Below are 24,491 nucleotides of genomic sequence, written 5' to 3'. Positions count from 1 at the left end.
TTAAAGCCACAAAGGAATCCAGCGCTCATAATGCAAAAGAACTGCAGGAGGTTTGAATAAGCCAGCATCTAATACCCTTAAACAATCAAATTAGTTTGTTTGTGTTAGAACTCAAATTGTCTGGAACATTTGCCAAACAAGCCCTTCAGACTCAATACATTATCACGTTGTTTTTTAAAATATCTCAGTCATGTAGACAATTGCATATGAAAATTTAATTGCTTAAAGGCATGATGGTTAACTGATGTTTATTCTTTATCTTTGCTGTTTGAAGACAGCTGCAGTATTCTGACAACCTAAAGCAGGAATACTGTAAATAACGCCTCGCATTTCCTATCCTCCGGCAGTTTACTGCAGCTATCCCTATTATGACACTTTGAATTTCAATATTCAGTAATAATTTGCTACCTCTGGTATATCAGAATATTCCAAATTTAATGTGATGGAATTCATTATCTTTAACTTTAAGTACTAATTGAGATCTGATGTTGATAAGACATCATTCACCATTGTTAGCAGCTGTGCTTCCAACTGTCAAGGCACTAAGCTGCAGAATTATCTCCCCATACCTCACAGCTTCTCCACTGCTCTCTGTCCTTCTACAAAATTGACCAAGCTTTAAGTCACCTGTCTCAATATGTCGATGTGACTGAGCACCAAGTTTTTTCTGACAGGATTTTTCTGTAGTACTTTGGGAAGTTTACTACTTTCAAGACAATGTACAATACAAGTTGATCAGAAAAGATTTACCAGGATGTTGCCAGATATGGAACATTGTAAAGAAAAGCTGGATAGGCTATGTCTTTTTTCAATGGAGCATAGGAGGATGAGAGGTGATCTTATAGAGGTTTATAAAATCATGGGGTATGCAGTTCGGGTTAATGGTAGGTGTCTTTTCCTTAAAATGGGGGATATCAAGGCTAAGGGGCATTTTTTAAAGGTGAGAGGAGAGAGATTTAAAAAAGACATGAGGGGCAAATTTTTTACACTGAGGGTGGTTCGCGTGTGGAATGAACTTCCAGAGGAAGTGGTGGATGGGGGCATAGTTACAACATTTAAAAGACACTTAGATAAGTACAAGAATACAAAAGGTTTGGACAGATTTGGACCAGGAATAAGTGGGTAGGGCTGGTTTAGTTTGGGATTGTGCTCGGCATGGGCTGGTTGGACTGAAGGGACTGTTTCCATGCTGAACGACTTAATGACTCTGTGGCTCTCAGTTGTTGTTGTTAGTAAAGTTCTGCCAAAAACACCTCAGCCTAATTTTAAGTGGCCCCTGGACACACAAAGCAAACCTGTCAAAATTTAGTACAACTGTTAACAAGTGGTATGGAGGAACCTCAGGATAACTTCAGTGAAACATGGGAAAATATCACACCGGTATTGGAAGTGCTCCTCTAAATTAGATCCTAAAACACATGATCAAAAGACTCTAGGAGGCCATCATTTTTAATCCAATACATTGGCCTCTTGTACTTTGATAATGGAAATGGAAATGTGTTCCCTGAACTAACATTTTGTAATTCATAGTCACAAAATTGTTAGAACATATGTTTCTGAATATTTCTCAGGGTCTCTTTTGAGATCCTTGCATTGATTAATGTAATTGGCCATTGCTTTGGAGCAATTGACAATGCTCAGAAATGAGAAAACAAACTGGTCAAAAGTCCAGATATAATATATCTGAGACATGAAATGTGATGATTTTGAAGTGTACAGTGAGTTAAAAAAAGACCAATGGGATCAAAGGCAATATGTTAAACGAACTAGGGGACAACAAAAGCTCCAGAAACATATACTTGAGCGTATGTTAAACTGAACAAGCAAACTCAGCTGGATTGAAGTCAATGTTAAACATACAAAATGTTACATCGGTTTAAAACTCTCATCTCTTGTCATAATTGCTGTTCCTTTCTCTAATAATGATGGTATCCATTTTCATTCCAGAACACAGCAAAGTATATATGCAGATGTGTTTAATTTCTCATTATGTTTTCACCAAGAATTTGAAAAGGTATTCACTGATCCACTGAGACAGAAACTGGTTCAAACTTAACATAATAATTTCTGATGAAGGGTCTAGGCCCGAAACGTCAGCCTCTCTGCTCCTATGATGCTGCTTGGCCTGCTGTGTTCATCCAGCCCTGCACCTTGTTGTCTCGGATTCTCCAGCATCTGCAGTTCCTACTATCTCTGATTCGATAATAAAACTCCTCCTGTCTTTAAAAACAACGTTAAAGATAAATTCTTTTTGTTAATGTACAGAAATGAGCAATGTTATATTAGTTTCTGAATAGCAGTTGTAATGTTCAAAATATCTTTTGCATAAGAAATCTCAGCAGAAATTATGTGTGCTTAAATGATAATTTTAATTACTGATTTTTATTTTCACTGAAATATGTCAAATGCTAACACTTCACTTAGCTTTGCTCCTAAATGGAATTCAGGCAGAACACTCATGAAGAGCAGGCTGATTACTGATGTACACATCTTTAAATATTTTCAAAACTGCAAAGCATAAGATGTGCAACTCAAATCAAAGTATTATGATATTATGATCACAGTTGCAGAGAAAATACTTTGTCCTTAAAATGTGCTGTTGGTCACAGGATCTGTTACAGTGTCCAAAAATTGCACAACAATGGGAATCAGGATCTTTTAACTTGGTTAAGAGTGGCACTGTTCCACACAGCCAGTGTTCATAATATGTTACATTATTATCATATATCATTATCATATATAATATGCCAGAATATCAATGCAACTCACTCAATAAGTTTGTTCTTGGCTCCCAATTATGTATAACTTAGGATTTCACAATTTGCAGTTACATACACTTTACATATAAAGCTGATGAGCTGGAAGGCTCATTATCTGAAATTAGAACACTACTTTTTGCAGGAGGTGCTGCACTGTCATTAAATAACATTGCAGAAGGTAAAGATGCAGTTTCAGGCATAATTTAATTGTATTGTAATTCATGCTTTTATATTTTTTCTAAAAAATGTTTGTAAGTTAAACAATCATCGTATTCTGAATGTAAACAAACCTGTTATTTCACACGTTAACAGATAGGAGAAATTTGATTGCAAAGTTAATATTCATGGGTTTTGAGGGATGCATTCAACCTGTAATTCTAGGAATGGGGCACATTAAACCAATTTTAGTTGAGCATTGTTATAGCAGTTACAGTAGGTTACAGTAGGTATCTTTCAACTATAGAAAGATTGCATAATAATTAGACTATCCCATTAGTGAAATTTTCCAGCTGAAGTTCAACAACTTAAGAGAACATATTGAATCTTCTGCATCTAGTGACAGATTGACATTGACCTACCTTGCCTAGATAAGAATGGAAAGAAATTTCACAGGTGTGATATTCTGTCATGTTTTGTGTGAGGAAATGGGTCAGTTTGCACAATATGATCAATTTCATTACTGCATCCAAATTGACTCAAGTTGGTCAGAGACTCTGAGATGGGACAGGAAGTCGATTGTTAAAGTCAAGAAATACATGGTGCAGTTTTTGAAATTATCAGACTACCATCAGATTTGATTAATTAGATTAAAAATGTAACTTTTCAAGGAAAATACACTTGGCATTTTAACCATGCTCTGTGTAGTTTTGGATGGTTACTCTTCTTCAGGGAAATGGATGCACAATCCTGGAAAGACATTTAAAGCAAAAATTAATTTTAAAACTCATTTCATCAACTTACCATATAATGGTGGATTCTAGGATAGCTGTAAAGATAAAGGTAACTTTTGTTATGATGAAGCTACGTAAATATCCTTGTGGAACAACTTTCTTGGGTTTTCTGCTTGTGTTCAAGCACCAAATTTGTTTTAACTCTGTTAACCTGCACCTTGAAAAGTGGAAATATATATATAAATATAACAATTGGATCCTTCCAATTTAACAGTAAATTTTACAGTGTACAGCCAACGCAATTTTATTTTGTTCTAAAGTATCTATCTTAAGTGCTATTAACTGGCAAATTATCTTTACAAACACCATGGATGATGCATCTTCCTCCGCATTAAAACTTATTAGTCACAGGAGCCGTTGTATTGTCCGAATATCGCGCAACAGTGAGGATCGAGATCTTTTAAATTGGTTGAGAAAGTTATTTAAAAAGTTTCAAATTCATAGTTGTAAATGATGGAATCGTTATTTTAATTTCTTCTGGCAGCATTTTGCATTTTCATTTCAAAAAAAGAAAGAGTTACATGGGGTGTTCAAGTGGTTTGGTCGGATGTTGCTCACCGCGAAGTGAGCCTGCTCTGGGAAGGGTGAGTTACCAACTTTTAATGTTTTAATAAAGTAAAACGTTCCCCACCAGTGTCACATGAATTCGCTTCTTTCCAGCGTTTCCCATAATAAAGTCACGAATTAATTGGCAGAAAACAAACAGATGTATGTGCCAGGTTTAAATGAAGCATGGTCAAAATGATATTTAAGTCAACATATTTGAAAAGTACTGCGTTCAATATGCATTTCGCAATGAACTCCCAGATTTGTGTGTAATGAATACGAGTACTGTGAAGTGACCTATTTTCTATTATAACGCACTCCGTGCCAAAATCTCACCATTTCTCAAAGCTTTATATAAATGAATAAAGTTCCGATTTTTCATCATTTCCAATTTTAATCACTAATCCAAACAGATGAGATGTAATAATTGATTTTATTTGTGTCCAATCGCAAAATGCGAAAGGTTTCAAAATGTTTCCGGATGAAATGATGTGCCAAATTGTAACTATATGTTTTCTCGCCTGTTCTGTTCACTTGCTAAGTCAATAGCTGCAAAGTTGGAGGGACGAGCGGACGGATTTGAACACAGCACATTGAAATGGAGCTCAGACCCTAATTCACTAGCTGTCAGGGATTCTCAATACTGTTCGCTAGATTCATAACACAACTACATTAAAGGGATTTTTATTTCTCACTCCCCAAGGCATATTTTCTCCAAGTTGTTGCGTCCAGCCCCCAGTCAAACTTCAGATGTTAGTCTCTGGAGATTCCAATTGCCAGACGATATCAAAATTTTCACCTGACTTGGGACTTCTGAAACAGGTACTCTGGTGAAAAGCTGGTGATGGAGGATATGTGCGTAAGTTGGCAGTCAATGTTTTGAGAGCAACGGATCTGACAATGCATATACGAAGTTATTATTCTATTACGCACTTTACCGCGCGGCTTCTATTGTGACCACTAAACTCCCTGGCATGAAGGATATGCTATACTTTCTCCTTACAGCCATTTCCATCACTAGAGAAGGAGGTACTTAAATAATACACACATTTCTGTCGGTTGCTATTGATCATAAATCAGCGATTTGAATAATGCCTGCTTAAAATTAAAGGGTCAGCATGATATTTCAAATAAAGCAATGCAGAATGGGGGAGGCTGTTCATCCATTAGACAAAAATGCTAGGCTGGCCCAAAAAAAAGTCAAAAAGAGCTCCGTTTGACATGCTTTAATGATCCTACGAAGTTGATTTGTGCACTACATAATTTCAGATTTTGGAGAGAAAAAAAATACTAATTAAATCTAGTCGTCGAGGCCTGGAGATGTTTGATAACTAAAATCTTCATCAGCAATTTATCTTCCTGGAGCATAAATTTACTGCAAAGCTGTGCTTTCATAGCTCTGACGAGTCCTATTAATCTTCTTCACCAAGTTTTTGATGGGAGTCTACAGCTATTTGCGCCATGTGATCTAGTAACATATAAATTGTCATCTAGAAGGGCAGAAGGGAGCTTCCAACTTAAACCACTCTGCCTGTGCAGTGCCAGTGACAGTACAAGTAAAATCGAATAACTAACCTGTTTTCATCCGAATTGATCAATACTTTAATACCTTAAACCGAAATATTCATGTGTAATGTAAATAAGAATGGGGGGGGCGGGGTGGTGGGAGGGTGTGGGATCTTCAGTCTAGGCCGCTCAATGTGCTGGACGTTACAGAAGTATAGAAACAACGTTTGTCTATATGCATTATGGAGTCTTATTGATTAACTCGTCCGTTTAAGAGAAACGAGAAGACCAACTCATTAGCCGAAATAATTAGGAAGAAACAAGATTTCAGCAAGTAATTGTGCACGATGGAATCAAGTAATCAAGTTACATGCATTAAGGACGGATGTGTGGCGGGATGGGATGGTGGGGTGGGGGGGGGGGGTGTGGGGGGGCGGAAGGGGGAGGTTGATTGTCGATTGAGGCTTGCTAATAGCCAGTCATTTAGGATAGCAGATCATCTAAGCTATTATTTTACAAAGAGCAAAATTGGGGTTTGATAAATTTGCCTGCATCAGTGCATTGTTCCTGTGTGTACAGACAATGTCAGGTCCACAATCCCCTCTGGTTTAATAGTTCTTCGGAAATAAGTTGATCATCAATGTTTTTATGCAGAACTTTAAAATGACTGTTTTTTGCTTTTGGCATTGAAATGGCGTTGGGCTAAAAAAAAGACACCATGCAGAAGTTGTTCTGTGGTGAGTTATAAACAAGCATCCACATAATAAATGTGACTGTAAAGTTAAGATCAGATAGCTAGCAGTCATTTTAAGGAGATAGAACATCACCGTGTAGCCCTATTGCAATGTCACGCCACGGCCGAGTCAAACTTATCTCTTACTATTATCACCCTTACAAACTACATCTACTTTGGTTGTAAAGAGGAGAGAGAAGGGGAAAGGAAGAGATAGAAAAATGCTGGCGTTCTGCCTAAAGAGAAATCATTGAAACAAATTAATCCTTCGCCGGTTAAATTGACATGGCAATCCATCATCGCAGAGCCTGCCTCTGAAAGCAATCTACTGGCTGCATGTTCTCAGATTGGCCCTGAGGGCACAGAGACAGATAGAGAAGGGAAGGGGTTGGGGGGTGGTAGTGTGGGGGTAGAGAAAGCGCCTGTAACCTGCACCTTTAAATGAACAACAAAGTGTTCATGGACGAAATGTAAAAACAATACAAGAAACCGGAAAGTTGAAGCAGCAGCCAACTCACTGATTAATGAAAGTTAAAACGAGCTCTGATCTGACTGTTCACAGAGAAAGACAAGACAGACAGCAGGTGAAACGGGCCACTGCATGCTTCCTATACCTTGAATAAACAATATGGTACTGTAGTTTAAAAAAAAGACACCGTTCTAGAACCGGCAATTATAGGTAAAAACGAATTACAAATAAGCGGTTGTATATGTCTGTACCTTGAGCACATGACAAAATAAACATGATTATTTAAAATGACCCAAAAGAGACAGTTATCTTAAACACGAATAGGAGCCAGTTGCAAACAAGAGAACTTCTAATGATTAATAAATAGGAGGGAGAGGAATGGAAAGCTATTTTCGTATCTGTATTAACGATGGTCTTGTTGAGATTGGGGGGCATGGGGTTGTTGGTGTGGGGATAGTCTAATCATTTGCTATAAATGCTTCATTGAGATTTGATCCCACACTTAGAACAAACTTGGGCTCAGAAAACTTTGCGTGAGAGACGGCCGAGATCAGGAGATGGGTGAAGTGATGTGGTGAAAGGCTATCCAGGCAGGCGAGTGAAACCTTTAAACAATATATTAAGTGGAATGGCTGCTGAACCCTGGCGTTTCCCCAATAATTAAAGCGGACAGTGACAAATTGGTTTACATCGGTAACACAGATCGTGTCTGCAGCAGTCTGGAAGCAACTTCCAAAGTTATATACAAAGTTTTGTTTTAAAAAGTAGTTTTCATTTTTCTAAAAAAAAGTCAATTCTCGCAGCTCTAAATAAACATGCTTGTTCCCATTTCCCAGACAGGAACATTCAGCATACTATTTACTTTATTCATTTACATTAGCTCTCCGTTTCTAACTCTATATTGAGACCATATCTTAGCGTCCATCAGTTTGTTAACCAAACTTTCACTTTTTTTTTCGTCGCAAATCATCTTTCTGTCAGCTCCTGTTGACAGCTTCTGTTTATTGTTTGTTTCTTGGGTCTGTGTGTATCGATCGCAACTCCTCTCTACCTTTCAACATCATTTATGGTGCGACGTAAGTGGATGTAAACTGCGTCGCAAGTTTGATCGGCCAAAGAAGATGTTCAATGTGGACTTGAATGAAGGAGTCTACACTTGTTGCCAATTATCATTTGTGCCTTGGGTCGCAAAATGTGCGGATTCTGTAACATAATCTGTGCACAGTCTATCTGGAAAGTCGGGTTGAACTTCTTATAAAAATGATTATAAAAATAGCCAACATTTAAAAAAACAAAATTACTAACCTGGAATTTTACAAGAACCTAAACAGAGTGATCTGTTTCTGAAATTCTGATTACCCCGATCGCTATGCAGTTTGAAGCTAACCTGATCATTTAATCCTTCTCCTTTCTGATAGCTTCATATTAGACCATACCTTAGAGAAGTTTATCACAAGGGAACAATTCTAATTCTCTACTCTCTAGCAAACGAAAAGCATCAGGGAGTTCTTATCAGCATTCTTGTCTATTTTGCATCTTTCCGCCTCGCCTTCAGACTCCATCCGATTTGTTTTGCGTGTTCATTAGCCTGGTTAACCTTTTCTAGATCCTGGGCCGGTATGGGTTAATCAGGGCAGCACGTGAGGCCTGGGGTCAAAGGGGCCTCGTCCTGCGCTTGGAGTGTGGGATATTTTCTTGGGTTCCTGGAAGGTGAGGGTGAACGCACTTTCTCTCTCTTTTTCTCTCTCATCCTCTCTAGCACCGCCATCCTCTCCACCTGCAACTCTCAGTTTATCTCTAGGGAGTGCAAAACAGGAGATGACACTCTACAAATCGCTAATTAGACTTTCCCAGATAGCCCGGGATGTGGTTTGCCTTTTCGCTTCTATGCAGCTTTACAGCTAAATATAGACGGAAGCTTAATTTATTTAAAATGTTAACATGCAGCTTTGCTTCAGTATCCTGCAGGGATATTTTTTTCCAAAGTATATCTATTTGCATCAATGTTATGACACCTAGCATTATGTGTGTGCAAATGCATTGGAATGTATAGATATACAGTATTTATATAGGGGGATGGACTGTATCTTTCCAGACCCTTTCCTTTTATGTATTTACATTTCAGTCAAATTGTATTTAGTAGATTGAAACTTATACAAACATCTTTCATACTGATTATTTCCGTCTCCTCTTTTTTCCTTTAATTTTAGTTGACAGCCTGCTTTTTAAATTCGTCAACATGACACTTTCTCCCACTGTCAGAAATCGCCTCCTAATCAGCGTCTATCGATTTCCGCACTTCTTTTTCTCCTGTTTCTCCACACCTGAAACATGTCCTTAAAACCTCTCTCTTAACACACAATGATTTACCCCTTTGCTCTCTGCTCACCAACGAAAAACCAATCGATATGCCCGTGTTATTTGTGTGTGATCAGTAAATATTTGGCCTGGTGACATCTTCAGCTTCCCTCCCAATCGATACAGGACCCAATAGGCGGTGTGTTGTAATTTGTAGACAACTACTGTCTCCATGTTGTACCTTTTCTAGCCCTTTTCTCGTTTTATTCTGTCTCCTCTTCTGTTAAGCTCAGTTTCTTCTTGACTCAACCTCGGAGTCACGCCCAGTATCCATTTAATGCGACACGATTCTTAATAAGCTACATGTCTCGTTATCAGCAACTTTCCATTCATGAAACTGGGTGAATCTTATTACGGCTAGACTGTACATTATCGCCGTATAACACAGAAGAATTGATGTTAACCTGATTTTTTGTTTTGCAATGCCGTGCATTCGAAAAGACAATATCTCCGCCAATCCATGAATTGTGCATGTCTTCCACAATACGATACATTTCGTCTTGTTAAAGCAGTGTCATTTCTTAGAATTTTTTTTCGGTTTTGAAACCGGCAGATGCACCGCAGTTCGTACATGGTGATTATTTGAGTGGGAACGCTGGCTAAAAGAGAACTCAGAAATCAAGGAGACATTTCATTTTGAAACGTAATGCTGCAATGTCAACTTTTATATTGGCGAGGCCAGAGGGTTAGCATTATGTTTGATCCTTACGTTCCTACTATTTCTGCTCAATTAGGCCATAATGTTACATGCCTTCACTTTAAGCATACACCACTGGATGCGACCACTGTCAACTTTAAAATGTATTTCTCAAGATAATAATAAAATGTGTGAAGCCAAAAGGAACCTGTTCCCGCCACCACCACTCCATCTCCAATTGCAGAAATATCAGCTTTGCGCAGAAATTACTTCGCTTGTTAATTAGCTTCCCCACAACTGAACCACCTCGTGCCTTTTGAGAAATGTGAAACACAATGATATCTAGCTGAGGTTAGGCTGCACACATTAGACACCTGAAACATATCCAGTTAATTCAGCATCCTTAACAATTGAAAATACACCAAGATATAGGTATGTTCAAAGATCTTTAAATTGGTTTCCCTCGTTTAGCCATTTTACTTGCAGATTTGCTTTTTTTCCTAAAACATAAAAGCATCAAGAAATCGCCTCTGGATAAGCTGTGTATTTTGTTTGTGTAAGTGTATATGTAAGGCCAGTAGAAATATCTATTTCACGTTTAGGCTCTCATATCTTTTGTGTCATTAGAAATGGCTGTATGGAAACGTAGTGGAGCGGCTAATACTGGCAAGATTTGGAAGTGCACATGTACTTAATGATTTAATTGCAGTAGATTCCTAGCCCAGAAACCGGAGGGTGAGCAGTATTTAGCTGCAATCAGGCCAGAAATGTTGCACAAGATTTTTCTCTTGAAAGAGCGCCTATGTGTCCATTGAAGGGCACTGATCCGAAAAGACAGAGGGGACAAATAAAAATCGATCTGCAGCGACCCTGGCCGTCCTTTTCACACGATTCACACACAATCCCCTCTCCACTCTGCCAAGACAAAGGCCTGAGGCTGGGAGATTCTCCATCAGCCACAGATAGCCTTTCGAAAACGCGCAGATAATTTTACATTGGGCACAAACCGCATTCTCTGTCAACAATTCATCTCAAAACCTCAAAGTAATCTTCGCTCTTCCACAGGAGCGTTGATGGGGTAAGGACTGAGGCTGTGAAGGAGGAAGAGGCGAGGGGGTGGGGGCGGTTAAATATTGGGGCAAATCATTACCTTTGTATTCCGAGGCACAAACAACTTTATAGAAGGAATGTACTGAAACCAGATTTATTTTGACCGACCAAAGTTCTCTAAACTCCTGTTACCAAATCAAATCAGTTACCATTTCGGAGGGCAGAGATGGTAAAAAGGATTGCAATTTAATTTTTCTATCTCTCTCTAGTTCTAACTGAGCGTTAAAGTGACTGTGATCAGTTACAATTTGAACTGTTTTCGTGCACTTTTGGTTTTCCAATGCGAAAGATTGATTGGGAATTGTAGTAAAAAGCTGTGGAACTAATCACAGCAAAGGGGGCGAAAATTGTCCAGGACAGGGCAGCGTGAGAGGGTGGGGGGTGTCGTTGGTTCTGGTGGTGGGGGAATGTTGTTTAGATAACGCGGCTCGCATTCCGCTACACTTCCACCAGCTCCAGCGGCCGCGGCACTCCCTGAAAGTGCACCAAAAGACTGGGCGAAAGTTGAAATGGCAAATCGAAAGTGCTTCCCCGCGTTCTGAATATTTATGTAAAGCCTCTCGCTTCTCGCCAAAAGCATAGCCTTCTATCAGTTTACACTATCGGTCGCGCAAACAGATGACGGCCGATGGAATGAATGATTCTCTTCAATAGACAAATAGATCAGGTGAGGAGGAGACGGGGCCCTCCTTTAGTTCACCTGCCAGAGAAAAAAAGAGATTCATCTCACTCAGTAGTTTCCAACTCAGTTCCGCCAAGATTCACAACTTCCTGTGTCCAGAGGAGACTCGAACCCATCACGACGCAAATAATTTCGGACAGTGAACAAAGACAATTGCAAGCGATGATGTTTGGTATGTTTTCTTAAAATAAATATATGTATTTTACTTAGGGAAGGAAAGGTGTTTTTTTTCTTAGTCAATACACGATCGTTCTTAAACACCTATATGTATTAATCCATTTCTGTTATTTTAACATCAGGCAGGTTTTGAATTTCAACACATGTTCTAATTCGGAGGATATTTAATATCCGTTAAGACAATTAGGGATTTTTTGCTTTAATTAATGTTAGATTTGTTTTTTTTAAAAAAGGACATTAAATCAGGCTCGTGCTTTTTTTTTAAAAAAATCTCTCTCTATGTTTGGATTTTTCTTGATAATAAACCACCGGATTGTTGCGTTCATTGCCTGCTAAATTAATAGCGATCAGTCCCGGACTTTCGTACCGCGGAGCGTATCGCTATCTCTCACCCGCTATGCAATAATGTGGATAGACAACCTTACGACCAGAAATATGACAAATCTCGACAACTTAGAATTAAAAGGAACTTCGATTTTTTTCCCCTCAAGATGTGGCCCGTTGTAAGCTAGAAACCCAAAGGATCTTTGTCCTGCGTTTCAATGAACTGGATTTTAGTTAAATTTTAGTTCGTGGTTAAACTGTTGTGTAATAGTGATTTGATTTACAACACGAGTTCATATTTAAAACTTTCTTCTTAAAAAGAAATAAATCACCGAATCGTCTCGAGAGAAAATAGCCGTGTTTACAATCAACAGATTTTTTTTTGTAATTTCACAATAAATTGGTACTCACCATTTTTACCTAGATCCTCGGAAGCGGCTGATGATTTGGGATTTTTTTTTAAAGAAAGAGTATATTTGCTTATTGGGAAATGAAGCACCCGGCTTCGATTTGGCTTTGCTGCGTTAGAAGAAGCCGCTTTTTTTTTTGGGGGGGGGGGGGGGGGGGGGTGTGGGGGGAGGAGGTGGGAGAAAAAGCGAATCTGTTACCAATCGGTTGTTTTAGAAATAAGACACATGCCCAGTCATCTAAGTCAAGCCAGTGGCCAGGCAGATCTAGAGGGGGAAGAAACACAAAGCGACGGAGATCAGCAGTCCCGCTCAGCAACGTCCGAGTCAATTACAGCAAAAATCCTAAAGAATTAATCACATTAAAAGTGCAGAAGTTTTTTTTTGTGGGGGGTTGGTGTATAAAAACGCGTTGCGAGCGAGCAGGCGCCGCGCTCCCTTTGAATGGCTTTTCTCCTCTGGAGTTCTACAGCGACACTCCGTACGCTAGGTGGCAGCCAGATACTGTACAAGATTTTGACAAATTCTCCAGCATATGCTGCGATTTAGCACTGTAAATTTTTCAGAAGCCCGCTTCAGTGACAGCTCCCGGCGGTTATCAAAGTGCCACAAGTCACCGCTTAAAAACTGCAATGACTTTGAGATCACCGGAACATAATGGGAATCACTTTCCCCATTTATTGTGTTGTAATGTAGTGTTGGGGGGGGGGGGGGGGATGGGGGCAGGGGGGGGGGGGGAGAGAGAGAAAAAACAGGGCAAATTCACAGAGACCACAAATTCAATAGATCTAGCTGGTTATCAGGGAACAACTGGGAAGTAAGTGGCATCCAGTCCGTGTTATAAATAGTTTCTCTGGCCATGCCATGGTTTGTGCCCGCTGCAATATTCAATTTAAAAAAACCGTATATTTTCGCTCAATCCTTTAGAAATCATTTAATTTGAGAGGGACTGGTTTCTAACTAACACGTTGTTTTGTTTCACAGTAAACCAAAGTAACTTTTGAAATGATTACAAAGCACAACCTGTCCACTTGTAATAAAGAAAACAGGGATTACATTCACTGATAATAAACCCAAACTTTTCTCGAGAAAAGTTATTAGCAGGAACCACCATTCATCTGATAACATTGATATCATTGCACGATGGTTTAATTAATAACAAAAGACATTCACTTCATATTTCACAAAATTAACTGCATGTTGCATTTTAGACTGTTGAATGTCAATACTTCATTCTGGTCTTTTGTCTGGCCTTTTACAAACAGTTAAATTTGAAAAGATGCATGCAATTTCCAGATTATAACATATTACTGTAGCTGCTGTGCTGAAGATTTTGTCCAGTCTTTGCTGATGTGTGTGTGGTTTCTGTGTGATTGCTTTGTCAAGTGAACATCAAGACGAAATTGAATTTGTTTACCCTCAAGTAACCAGACCATCGTGGGTTATACTTTTTAATCACTTTATTGAATTGTAAGCACATTGCGAAGAGGCTGGTCCCAATTAGTATATGCGTTCAAGTAGGTTTTTGAAAGAAAGTCGACACGGCAGAGGAGGGAAATAATTCCTCTCAAGTAACGGTATTTAGGCTACTAGCCATTGCACCTCTAATGGAACACCTGTTTAATGCAACGTGTCCCTAATTTCACATTTTATATATTAGCTGGGGAACCATGCAATGGTCGTTTTAGCACGGAAATGTTTGAACATTATCAGTAACACGTACTTTGAATTTTCAAGATTTACTTGTCAAATATACAGGATTCCTTCTAAAATGCGTACGGAAGTGTATATAGCATATTAAACACTGAAATGCGCATTTAGACCCCAGCGCCAGATAAATCTCACACATGGCAATTTCCTACAATAACATATTTCTCGTTATTTTTCTGTCCATACAATTGCATGCATTTATTTAGCAGACGTATTTTCGCAAGCTATCTATTACTATAATTAAATATAAACTACAATGCAGCTCGAGCCTCCAAAACCATTGAGTTTACCTGAGTTTATATGCTACTCGCGAACATTACATTTGCCAATTTTGTTCTGTTGAATCATCAATTTCTTAGATAATGCTGGTAGCGCTGCCAACAGACTAACCCCATGCAACCGAAATGACCACTAAATATAATAGGGTATAAATAGAGTTGTCTTTCTTCCAAAATAAAGGCACTGGAAATTCGAATCCATTACTACACAGGGGCAGGGAGCGAAAGTGGAATCGGGGAAGCTCCGCTCCAAAGATTCACCGCTCGTCCACAGAGTTTTGGGTATTTTAATTCGAAATTATTTAATAATCTGTATGCATCTCTATACGTCTATATGTATCTCACTAAGTACCTGCACACTTCAAAGCTCGTTTCACTTTTAAGTATTTCAAAGTAAACGTGATAGTTATCCGTATTAATAATGGTTCATCAGATGAATAAGACCCTCTCGAGCATTCTTGTTTTTTTTCTCAGGCTACACACCTTCTGCAATGTAAAGGGACAATTATTCTTCATAAAGCAGCGTAGCTGATTTCTGACATAGCGATCCTTAATTTCATTTGGATACTTTCATAAAACCTCTAATAATCCCCGTCACACTTCTAACAGCTCCCGTTAGGATGTCTCAATCAATGGAAATTCATCGCCGCCAATGTTGCATCTTCAATACTAACTTTTTTGTCCAAAGCTGATTTGTGAATAGTATGGTTTTCCGGTTTTAATAGGGCATTGGTATTCGGGAATTTGCTTGGCGCAGAAAGGTAGAAAATTGCATATATGTATGGTATAGAACAACAATATACAATATAGCTATAGTCTTGCAAGCTTTACCGTGGGTTCTTTATTAATGTCAAGTAAGATTTTCATAGTGCAAGATTTCACCTCAAATAAAGGACGTGTTTAGCATTAGTCTGAATTGCGTTTGTTCAGTGTTGCTGCATTCCTGAGCCTTTTTTGTATAATTTTATAAGATTATTTAATCTCTATATGTTAATCTATGATAGTCACGTTTAAAACATTTCATTCTTTCTGCTACCCAATTCTTTGCAGTTTTAAAAAAGAAAATCTGTGTGTATGTACGTGTGTGTGTGTGTGTGTGTGTGTGGGTAGGGGGTTCTGGTTAGGAGAGGGAGGTGGGTGTAAGAAATAAAAAACTTATTTTTTCGAAGTAGACCTCTGCGCATGGATGTAATGTAAATTTGTTGCCGGCCAGGACGTGCTGGATAATAAGTAAGGTGCCTATCCAATGCGGTGCAGGGGGCGGGCCAGATGTCCCAGCCCCTCGAACCTAAAGCTCTGACCAGTCGCCTTTGATTGTCAGTCGCCAGCAGCCGCCGCTTGGCTCCGTCACTCGGCAGCGCCATATAAGGAAAGCATCTCCATAGAAACGTGTCAGTTTCAATAGTCGTGTCAAAGTTCACTATATACAGCCATCCGCGCAGATTTCCCCTTTCAGAAAAATTACTCCGCAAGCCCGCTCGTTCAAATCGGATTCACTTCCAACCCCCTTTTGCATATTTGATCAGTTTGATTCTCTCTCTCTTCCCTTATTTTGCCTCCTCTCGCATGAGAGAGGTTCTATAGCTCCTTTTTTTTCCACGACGTCGACTCCTTTTTTTTTGTAGTCTCTCTCTCTCTCTCTTTTTGCTGGCGAGTTGTTGACTCTCTTCGCGTGTATGTGTGTGCAGTTCTACCAGTACCAGTACGGCGGAGAATTTATGATCAGTTGATGTTCGGGCACTTCTACTCCGGATCGTACATCTGCCTTCAAGAGTCGAGTCTCTCTCTCTCTTTTTGTTTTTTAATATTTAACCTTTCATCCCTCTTCGTCCTTTTTTTTATGGGTTTCCTGAATGGCTGACTGCGTGCTTCCCTGGTCCTGGCCCCCCGACATTCGCTTCTTCTCTGCCGATCGGGTTTGAACTGCTACTCTCTCTCTCTTTCTCTCTTTCTCCCTCCCTCTATTTTTTTTTTCCGTTGTTGTCAGCTAATCGACTCTTCTTTCTTCATTCTTCCCCCAACCCACCCACCCCCCTCCCCACCAACACCACCTCATCTGCCGATTCAAAAGACAAGACATTTTTTTTTGTCTGATAACACTCTGCCCGAGATATGGCAATGGTAGTCAGTACGTGGCGAGACCCGCAGGACGACGTGGCCGGAGCGCAGGGCACACAGCCACCCCCTCCTCAGCAAGGACCGCAGCCGCCTTCTGGAGCACCCCTTACCCCGCAGACCCCAGGCCAGCCGGGAGCCCCGGGAACCCCGGCCCAGCCCAACCAACAGAGCCAGCAACAAGGCGAGAAGCAGCAGCAGCATATCGAGTGTGTGGTGTGCGGAGACAAATCGAGCGGCAAGCATTACGGCCAGTTCACCTGCGAGGGTTGTAAGAGTTTCTTTAAGAGAAGTGTGCGCAGAAACTTGACGTACACATGTCGTGCCAACAGGAACTGCCCCATAGACCAACACCACCGCAATCAGTGTCAGTACTGTCGCCTGAAAAAATGCCTCAAAGTCGGCATGAGACGGGAAGGTATTGAGAATTCATTTATTTAAAATGTTTCAGCTACCATAGCCAGCCCCTTACTTCCCAACCCCCCCTCCACCCCACCCCACCCAGCAGCAAAAAGCTCTCACTTCCATTCTATAAAGTTGCTCTGTGTTGTTGAATACTAGTTGAAATCAATTGCTATCACCTCTCTGTACTTTGCAGGGTGCTTGGGGTCGAGAAAGTCTTTTAAGTGTTTTTTTTCCTTGATGTCACTGTGTGTGTTTGAGAGAGAGGGAGAGCCTGTGTGTGTGTGTGTGTGTGTGTTTGAAAATAGATGAGGACTAACCGTAGAAAGCGTGCTTTGATTGCAATCTAATTTGAAAAATCTGTTATGCTACACATGAAACTTCTCAAGAAAAGAGGGGAGGGTGTTGAGAATGCACAGTGCAAGTTGGAGCAGTTTGCAGAGTAAAGTTCAGTTAGGAAAATAAATCAGCCATTGTTGTAAAATACTCAATCAGTTTTTGCATGTTTTAGGCAAATGACATAGTAAAATAGCATAGCAGTTCTCGGCTTAAAATATGCAGTCTAGCTTTAAAACATGTTGTACAGTCGGTGGGAATTAAAACAAAAATTATAGTGTATACACCAGCTTTTGTTGTTTGTAAATGGTTAGGATGTGTATTGTATGCAAACTGTCTGAAAATGTGGTAAGATTCAGGTTTCAATATCTGTAGTCTATTCTTTTCGCACTGCAGCAGTCCAAAGGGGAAGAATGCCACCTACACAACCGACTCCAGGCCAGTTCGCCTTGACAAACGGAGATCCACTCAACTGCCATTCCTATTTATCGGGATATATCTCCCTGTTACTGCGGGCCGAGCCCTACCCGACCTCCCGCTACGGCAGTCAGTGCATGCAACCGAACAATATCATGGGCATTGAGAACATTTGTGAACTGGCTGCTCGGCTGCTCTTCAGCGCCGTGGAATGGGCGAGGAATATTCCTTTCTTCCCGGATCTGCAGATCACGGACCAGGTAGCCCTGCTGAGGCTGACCTGGAGTGAGTTGTTTGTTCTGAACGCTGCCCAGTGCTCCATGCCTCTTCATGTGGCTCCTCTCTTGGCCGCCGCTGGGCTGCACGCGTCCCCTATGTCTGCAGACAGGGTCGTTGCTTTCATGGATCACATAAGGATCTTCCAGGAGCAGGTCGAGAAACTCAAAGCTTTGCATGTCGACTCGGCAGAGTACAGCTGCTTAAAGGCTATCGTTCTCTTCACTTCAGGTAGGCAGATATTCATTCCAGAATATGGCTGATCTGTAATCAGAACAGCCATGATATCAGATCTGAATGAGCATGCAGTCATATACTCAGCTCTCATCTAAATGTAATGTCATTGTATCCTTTCTATAACCTCTATATTAAAACAGACGGGACTAGAACGCTTTTATATTTTAGTACAATGTCAGTTTTAAAATATGATGAAAATATTTATTGAAAAATACATTTATCCACTAGTGATGATTTTCTCAAAGGCAGTTACTGCACATTTTGCATACCTATCACAATATTTATATAAAACCACGGGCAAATGAAAATCTGGGAGCGATTAAAATATAGCTATATTTTGTCAGTTTACAAACATTATATGCTCAGTCGAATGTCCCTCACATTGTGTGCAGATTTGCTGCATTTAAGTTGCAACAGTAGCGCAATCATTCATCTGGGCTGAGTATAAAGCTTTCAGGGGTTGATATCAGGAAACAGAAATTTTCAGTTTATGTGGGAAAACGGTTCACAATCCTTTCCTTGTTGTCTTAGGGTGATCTGGGTATCCAGAGGACTCCCTGGACCCCTTCCAATGCTTAGGTCGTGACCCAAGCTTCCTTTTCTATATTATTACTTCACACATTAAAAAAAGATGCTTTTCCATCACGTCCTTTTTCAAAAATAAAAAAAAACAAACTCATCAAATTAGAAGCGAACATTTTGTTAGTGGGAAAAATTCGGGCGATTGAGTTTAAGTGGGGGTGACGTGTTGTGTGTTTGCTTTAAGTTATCACATGCCAGTTTTTATGAAGTAGTATTTTTCTTAGTCTTTTTTTAATACTTGAATTACCAACCGACTTGGAAATACTTTTAAATGTTGTGCGGTTTTATTTTGTTTGTTCAGTCTACTTGATCCTACTCAACCAAGAGCAATCGATGACATTACCATAGCAGTTAATTTATTACTATTTGTAAAATGTCAGGCCTTGTGTGCAGTGAAGCAAACTCACTGTTTTGTGAGCACTTTGGTGTTACACGCTATTGGGAGAAAAATATACACGCATAGATGTATAACGTTGCTCGCCGGAGATGGTCCAAATCTGGTTTAAGTTTAGAAAACCCAAAAGTATTATGCAAAATGTGGTTGTGAATGGTTGCTGTATCTGTGCTTTGTGTTTTGCTTTGATGCCTATAATAATATGCGTCTGTTGGGCTGGGTTTAGAGCATTGCAAGATGCAATGGTTAGGTCAGGTCATAACCTATGCTCTCTAATTAAAGGTCCTATGCAAGTATGGGTGTAATTTATTTAATCCTACACTTTTTTTCTAATATATTTCTTTTTTCACTCTTTCCTTTGTGCCCCATTTCCTCAATGAAGATGCTTGTGGCTTGTCTGATGTGGCCCATATAGAAAGCTTACAGGAGAAATCGCAATGTGCTCTGGAGGAATATGTTCGCAGCCAGTATCCGAATCAACCGACCCGCTTTGGGAAGCTTTTACTTCGTCTCCCTTCTCTTCGCACCGTCTCATCTTCTGTCATCGAGCAATTATTCTTCGTCCGTTTGGTAGGTAAAACCCCAATAGAAACCCTGATCCGTGATATGTTGCTATCCGGGAGCAGCTTCAACTGGCCTTACATGTCGATTCAATAAATAGAAGGGGGAGGAAAAATGCAAGTGACATTATTTAGCAAATTCCTTCTGTATTGGGAGGAAATAAAAAGCTGTTACAAGTTTACCTATGTGACACAAAAAAATGAAGAGAGGGAAGAAAAAAGGACTGTGGATTTCAATGACTGTACACGAACTTAGAAAAAAAACGCGTTCAAAAACTCTCCTGTGTCGTTCAGAACAACTTGCTACTTATCATTTTTGTAACAAAAGGAAATTAGTCTTTTATTTTGGTTTATTTTGTAAACTTTTGAGAAATATCGATATAAAGATAAGTGCATTTAAACAAGAATTTCAAAATTTGGAGGAAAGAAAATAACATTTTCCAAATTATTATAAATTGTCCTGTGTCTATGTATCTATAGCTGTTTTGTATTTTTCCTGGTTTCAAACCAGTCTCCTCTGTGATTCTCTACTAATGATTTTGATATAACCATTGCTTCTTATCAGATACGGTGTATCACGTAAATATGTTCTGCAAGAATTAAAACTGAATCCACTAAAACGTTAGACGAAAGGTTTTATTGACAGGATTGAAACTTAATGCTGGAAACGCACTTATAGTGTTAACTCATAAGACGTTTAATTTGGGGAAAAGGGACGGCAGACCTATATTAAATGATACACACTTGTAATTTAAAAATCCATTGTTGAAAACTCGTTAATATTGACATGTGGAGGGGGCGGGGGGTGGGGGGAGGACTACATTGTTCGTATATTTCTAAAGCAGAAATTTTTATGTGTCCAAGACACAGTACAATTTTGTTTCATTAAATTTAAGAAAATTTTAGTGATCTAAATGTGGATCCATTTAGTCCCTGTTGCAGTATAGAGTCCGACCAGGCTCCAGAAAGAGCGCCTGTTTGTATATTTCCGACACATTTGTAACAATTATCAACCCGTTGCCCTTTTAAAGGAAAAGTAACGCCACAGTTTCTTTTCTTGGATTCAGCATGGAACTCTATGTCGGCACTTACTATTTGACATGTGGTTAATTAAGTATCTAGAGTTTACAGTCGTGTGTACAAGCTGAAGGGTTTTTTTTAAGAAGTGCAACATTTCTGTACTGTAAGAGTTATGATTGGATTGTTTGGTCAGTCCTGTGTGTTATATTCAAGAAAAATGAAAGTGTTCGGAGATTATAATATTATTTGATATATGGAACTTTTTCGCTGTTACAACTGTATGTTCACCCAAGGAAAAAAAAATACTCATTACAATGGTCAAACATCGCAGTTTACTGGAGTCATTACAATTCGTGGATTATTTGTCTTATTTACTCAATATACCTGTATAGTTTACTACCACTGTCTGTAGTAGTGGGCAAACCACATGCTCTTTCAATGAAAGGATAAACCGTGGACTCATGCTGCACCTTGCTTTTTGGGTTTAGCAGTGACACCTTAAAGATGCAGTCGAACGACCCCAACATGAGACGCCGTTCTCATCCCCTTTTAAATTCAAAATGCCATAGGGATTTTGACCACCGACCCTTATTTAGTTCTAACTTAAGTGCCTGTGCAACCAATGTACATTAGACAGGTGTTAGGAAGCATGGATCATTATGTGTTTTAATGGTCGAGTTTTTGTTTTGAAGCTTATTGTGTCTAAAGTTCACGCACAGAACACACTTAACAAGCAATTGCTACTAGGAACAGTGTTGATTGTAAATAAAATATATTAAATGAGATTTATTCAAAAAGTATGTCTGGAAAAATGTGGTTGCCAATTTTTGTTATTGGAAGTTCTTCAAACTGAGGATGATGTGACTGACGTTTGATGTGTAGCACTATAAGTGAGCCTGATTTAATGTATATAAATATAAATTCATTTGATTTTTTATATATGGGAATAGACTGTGAGAGCATGGCCACAGGTCGCTAACACATTTTACATTTGTTACATACATGTAAATGTTGGATTGTATAGAAGATATACATTTTGGCGATTGTTTGCCTTCAGTGCTCCCATATACCCTTGTATTAAAAACAAAACACAAAAAAAAACAGAGCGAGCTGGTTTGAGTTGGCCAAGCCATTTGTTCCAAGCTTTTCTGGTAGTGCTGCTACCTACACTGCAGTGTGAAAACTTGCATTTTGTCCCTTTTACAAAAAAAAAGACAAAAAAAAACTTTTTTTGTGTGTGTGGCTATCCAGTCACATACTACATCATGTTGTGGTCGCACACAAAAAAGAATCATTTTGTATAGTTGATGGAACAGTGATCTTTACCTGTTGTAGAGACAGATCTGGACCAGAAATGATGTATGGTTGTGATTATTAACACTTTGCAGCTGACCCACGTTTTTTTTACTTCAGGGTATTGCTACGCTGTTCTAACTTATAGATCGAGCCTTTTCAGATGTTTTTTTTATTGCAAGTAATATGTGTATGGAGTTACTACGCCAGACTCCTGTTTGTGTTAGCTATTGTATACAGCGTTTTTGTTGTAAATTGTTCTTGGTATTAAATTATAATTTATGGCTTTGAATCGAAGGCTCTCACTGTTTTATTCCCTATTTTCTTAATGTAAATATTGGTAAACGGAGGCCTTGATCATAACCAACTATTGTACATAATGTCGTCAATACATAGTATGAAACTATCTCTGTACAGCAAAGTTTGATTGCAAGATTAAATGTTCTACATTTAGTTTAGGTTAGTTTATAAATACTAACACGCGATCTCCTTCCCCTCCCCACCCGACTCCAAAAGTTACCCCCATTCTAGCTGCGTTAGAACAATAAAATTAACCCGGGGGTGAAACTGACAAAAGGGATTGAAATTGACGAGCTTGTCCTTTAACTGGTGAGATCTGAAGCTGTTGAAATATGGTGACGCTCGCCTGAAGTGTCCATTTATTTTTCCTGCGGCTTTTTTTATCTGATCTTACTTCGCATTTCTGTGCTAGGGGTTAAAAGAAACCAGTCAAACATGATCTGCAAGCTTGCATGGCTCCGGCGTGCCGCCCAATCTCTCTCTCTCTTTCTCTCAAACACTTTTTTTTCGCAGAGAGTGAAGGGAGGTCTGTGCAATATGACTTCACTCGGCATTCTCAGCAACCCAAGTGATTTGCCTTTCACCGCTAATGACCAAATTCTGAGGGTGGGGGCCTATCAGATCATGTTTTACAACGCGGCTTGGCGATGTTTAAACAGCAACAATAACAAAACAGAAAGCCCAGTTGAGAGGGCATAATTCAATATTATACGATCTGCACTGCACCAAATGTAGTGCGATTTCTGAAGGTGCCTTTTTTTCTCTCTCTCCCTCTTAAAAGAAGAGGACGCGGTTGCAATGTTGCAGAAAGTTTTGTGCATTCGGTGTGTCTTTAATGGGAGTTTTATTTTGGGGAGTAGAGGTTTGGAGGTTGATGTGGGGTGCAGTTGTAACCGGAGATCCAGTGTGTGAAAGTATGTGTTCAGCCGGCTGCGTTTAGTGTCCTGTTAGCAAGCCAACATGGCGGCGTGTAATATGTTGCCGAGCCCGAGCAAGCTGTAATAGGAAACACATTTCAAACCCCTTTTTGCTATTCGTCTACAGAGCGGCTCCAATAAAACGATTAGCAGCAGGATCTGTGTAACGGCTTATTTATTTATTCCTTTGCAATCGCAGGCGAGGGCGATCCAAGGGGAAGGGATTGGGATTGGCGGGGGGGGGGGGGGAGGTGGTGTGCTTGCTGTTGGTGGGGGTAGACTGTTGGTAGTGGTGAAGGAGGAACCTCGGGTCTGGAAGTGCAGTTGTCTTTTTTTTCCGCTGAAGCCACCAGATTTTATTCCTTGCAAACAGTTCTCGAAACACACACACAAACACACACACACACACAAAAAGGCCCCGGCGTTTCACGCAATCCCATTGTGGTTTGTCATTTAAATATGCAAAAACAACAAAATCGCCCATCCTCTCAAGGCAATCGTCTTTTATAGGGGAGCCGTTTACTCGCCGCAAAACACAGCGATACAAAATAGCAGTGTCTCTTTGCATTGGCAGTTGTCTCTTTACCAAATCTGTTTACATTGCTCCGCTCCTCATAACATGCATCCTCTTTCTGTTTCTCCGTTTCAAAATCGGGTTTGGTGGTAAAGAGCGAACGGGTTAAATTCAGGCCGGTGCTGCTCAGCTTTCCTGGTGTGAGGGCAAAACTAAGACCCAAAAACGCGAGCGATTTAAACAAAGTTTGCATCCGCGGTGCCATTGACTTCAGGGGGGAGAATGTATTTACAGCTTTCGAGACGCAGACACGCTCAGAATCTTAAAACCCTGCTCGCATTTATTTATTTAAACTAGGCTGAAAGTTGTTTCAGACGATTCTCTCACCCCCCCCCCCCACCACCCCATTTTCTCGAATTTCAAAGCCTCCCTACTGCGCTGTTACCTAATTAATGGTGAAACGCAACTAAAGCTAATTACTC

At 39.8% G+C, this 24,491-nt stretch overlaps 1 protein-coding gene and 1 long non-coding RNA gene across 5 annotated transcripts; one reads left to right on the top strand and one right to left on the bottom strand.

Annotated features, from left to right (window-relative positions):
• Positions 1-1,959: 1,959 nt before the first annotated feature.
• On the bottom strand, positions 1,960-12,802 carry LOC125486794. Of its 2 annotated transcripts, XR_007265414.1 has the most exons (3): positions 12,663-12,802; positions 3,720-3,866; positions 2,170-2,220 (listed from the first exon to the last, which is right to left on the bottom strand). It is a non-coding gene; the product is annotated as an uncharacterized LOC125486794 (long non-coding RNA). The 2 variants fall into 2 exon arrangements; XR_007265413.1 differs by having other exon boundaries at positions 1,960-3,866.
• On the top strand, positions 11,535-22,570 carry LOC109927374 (COUP transcription factor 2). 3 transcript variants are annotated; one of them, XM_048615916.1, is made up of 3 exons: positions 11,535-11,922; positions 17,896-18,423; positions 19,788-22,570. In XM_048615916.1, exons 1-3 carry the CDS (start codon positions 11,706-11,708, stop codon positions 20,060-20,062), a joined length of 1,020 nt encoding a protein of 339 aa, XP_048471873.1. In that variant the 5' UTR covers positions 11,535-11,705; the 3' UTR covers positions 20,063-22,570. The 3 variants fall into 3 exon arrangements, with proteins under 3 accessions (XP_048471873.1, XP_020382960.1, XP_048471872.1); XM_020527371.2 differs by lacking the exon at positions 11,535-11,922 and adding an exon at positions 15,979-17,179; XM_048615915.1 differs by lacking the exon at positions 11,535-11,922 and adding an exon at positions 15,979-17,179 and having other exon boundaries at positions 17,875-18,423.
• The last annotated feature ends 1,921 nt before the right edge of the window (positions 22,571-24,491 follow it).

The sequence above is a fragment of the Rhincodon typus genome, chromosome 33 (assembly GCF_021869965.1).
Source record: "Rhincodon typus isolate 14 chromosome 33, sRhiTyp1.1, whole genome shotgun sequence".
NCBI lineage: Eukaryota > Metazoa > Chordata > Chondrichthyes > Orectolobiformes > Rhincodontidae > Rhincodon > Rhincodon typus.
The sequence above is the reverse complement of the archived record's forward strand: the minus strand, read 5'-3'. Positions and strand labels throughout refer to the sequence as shown.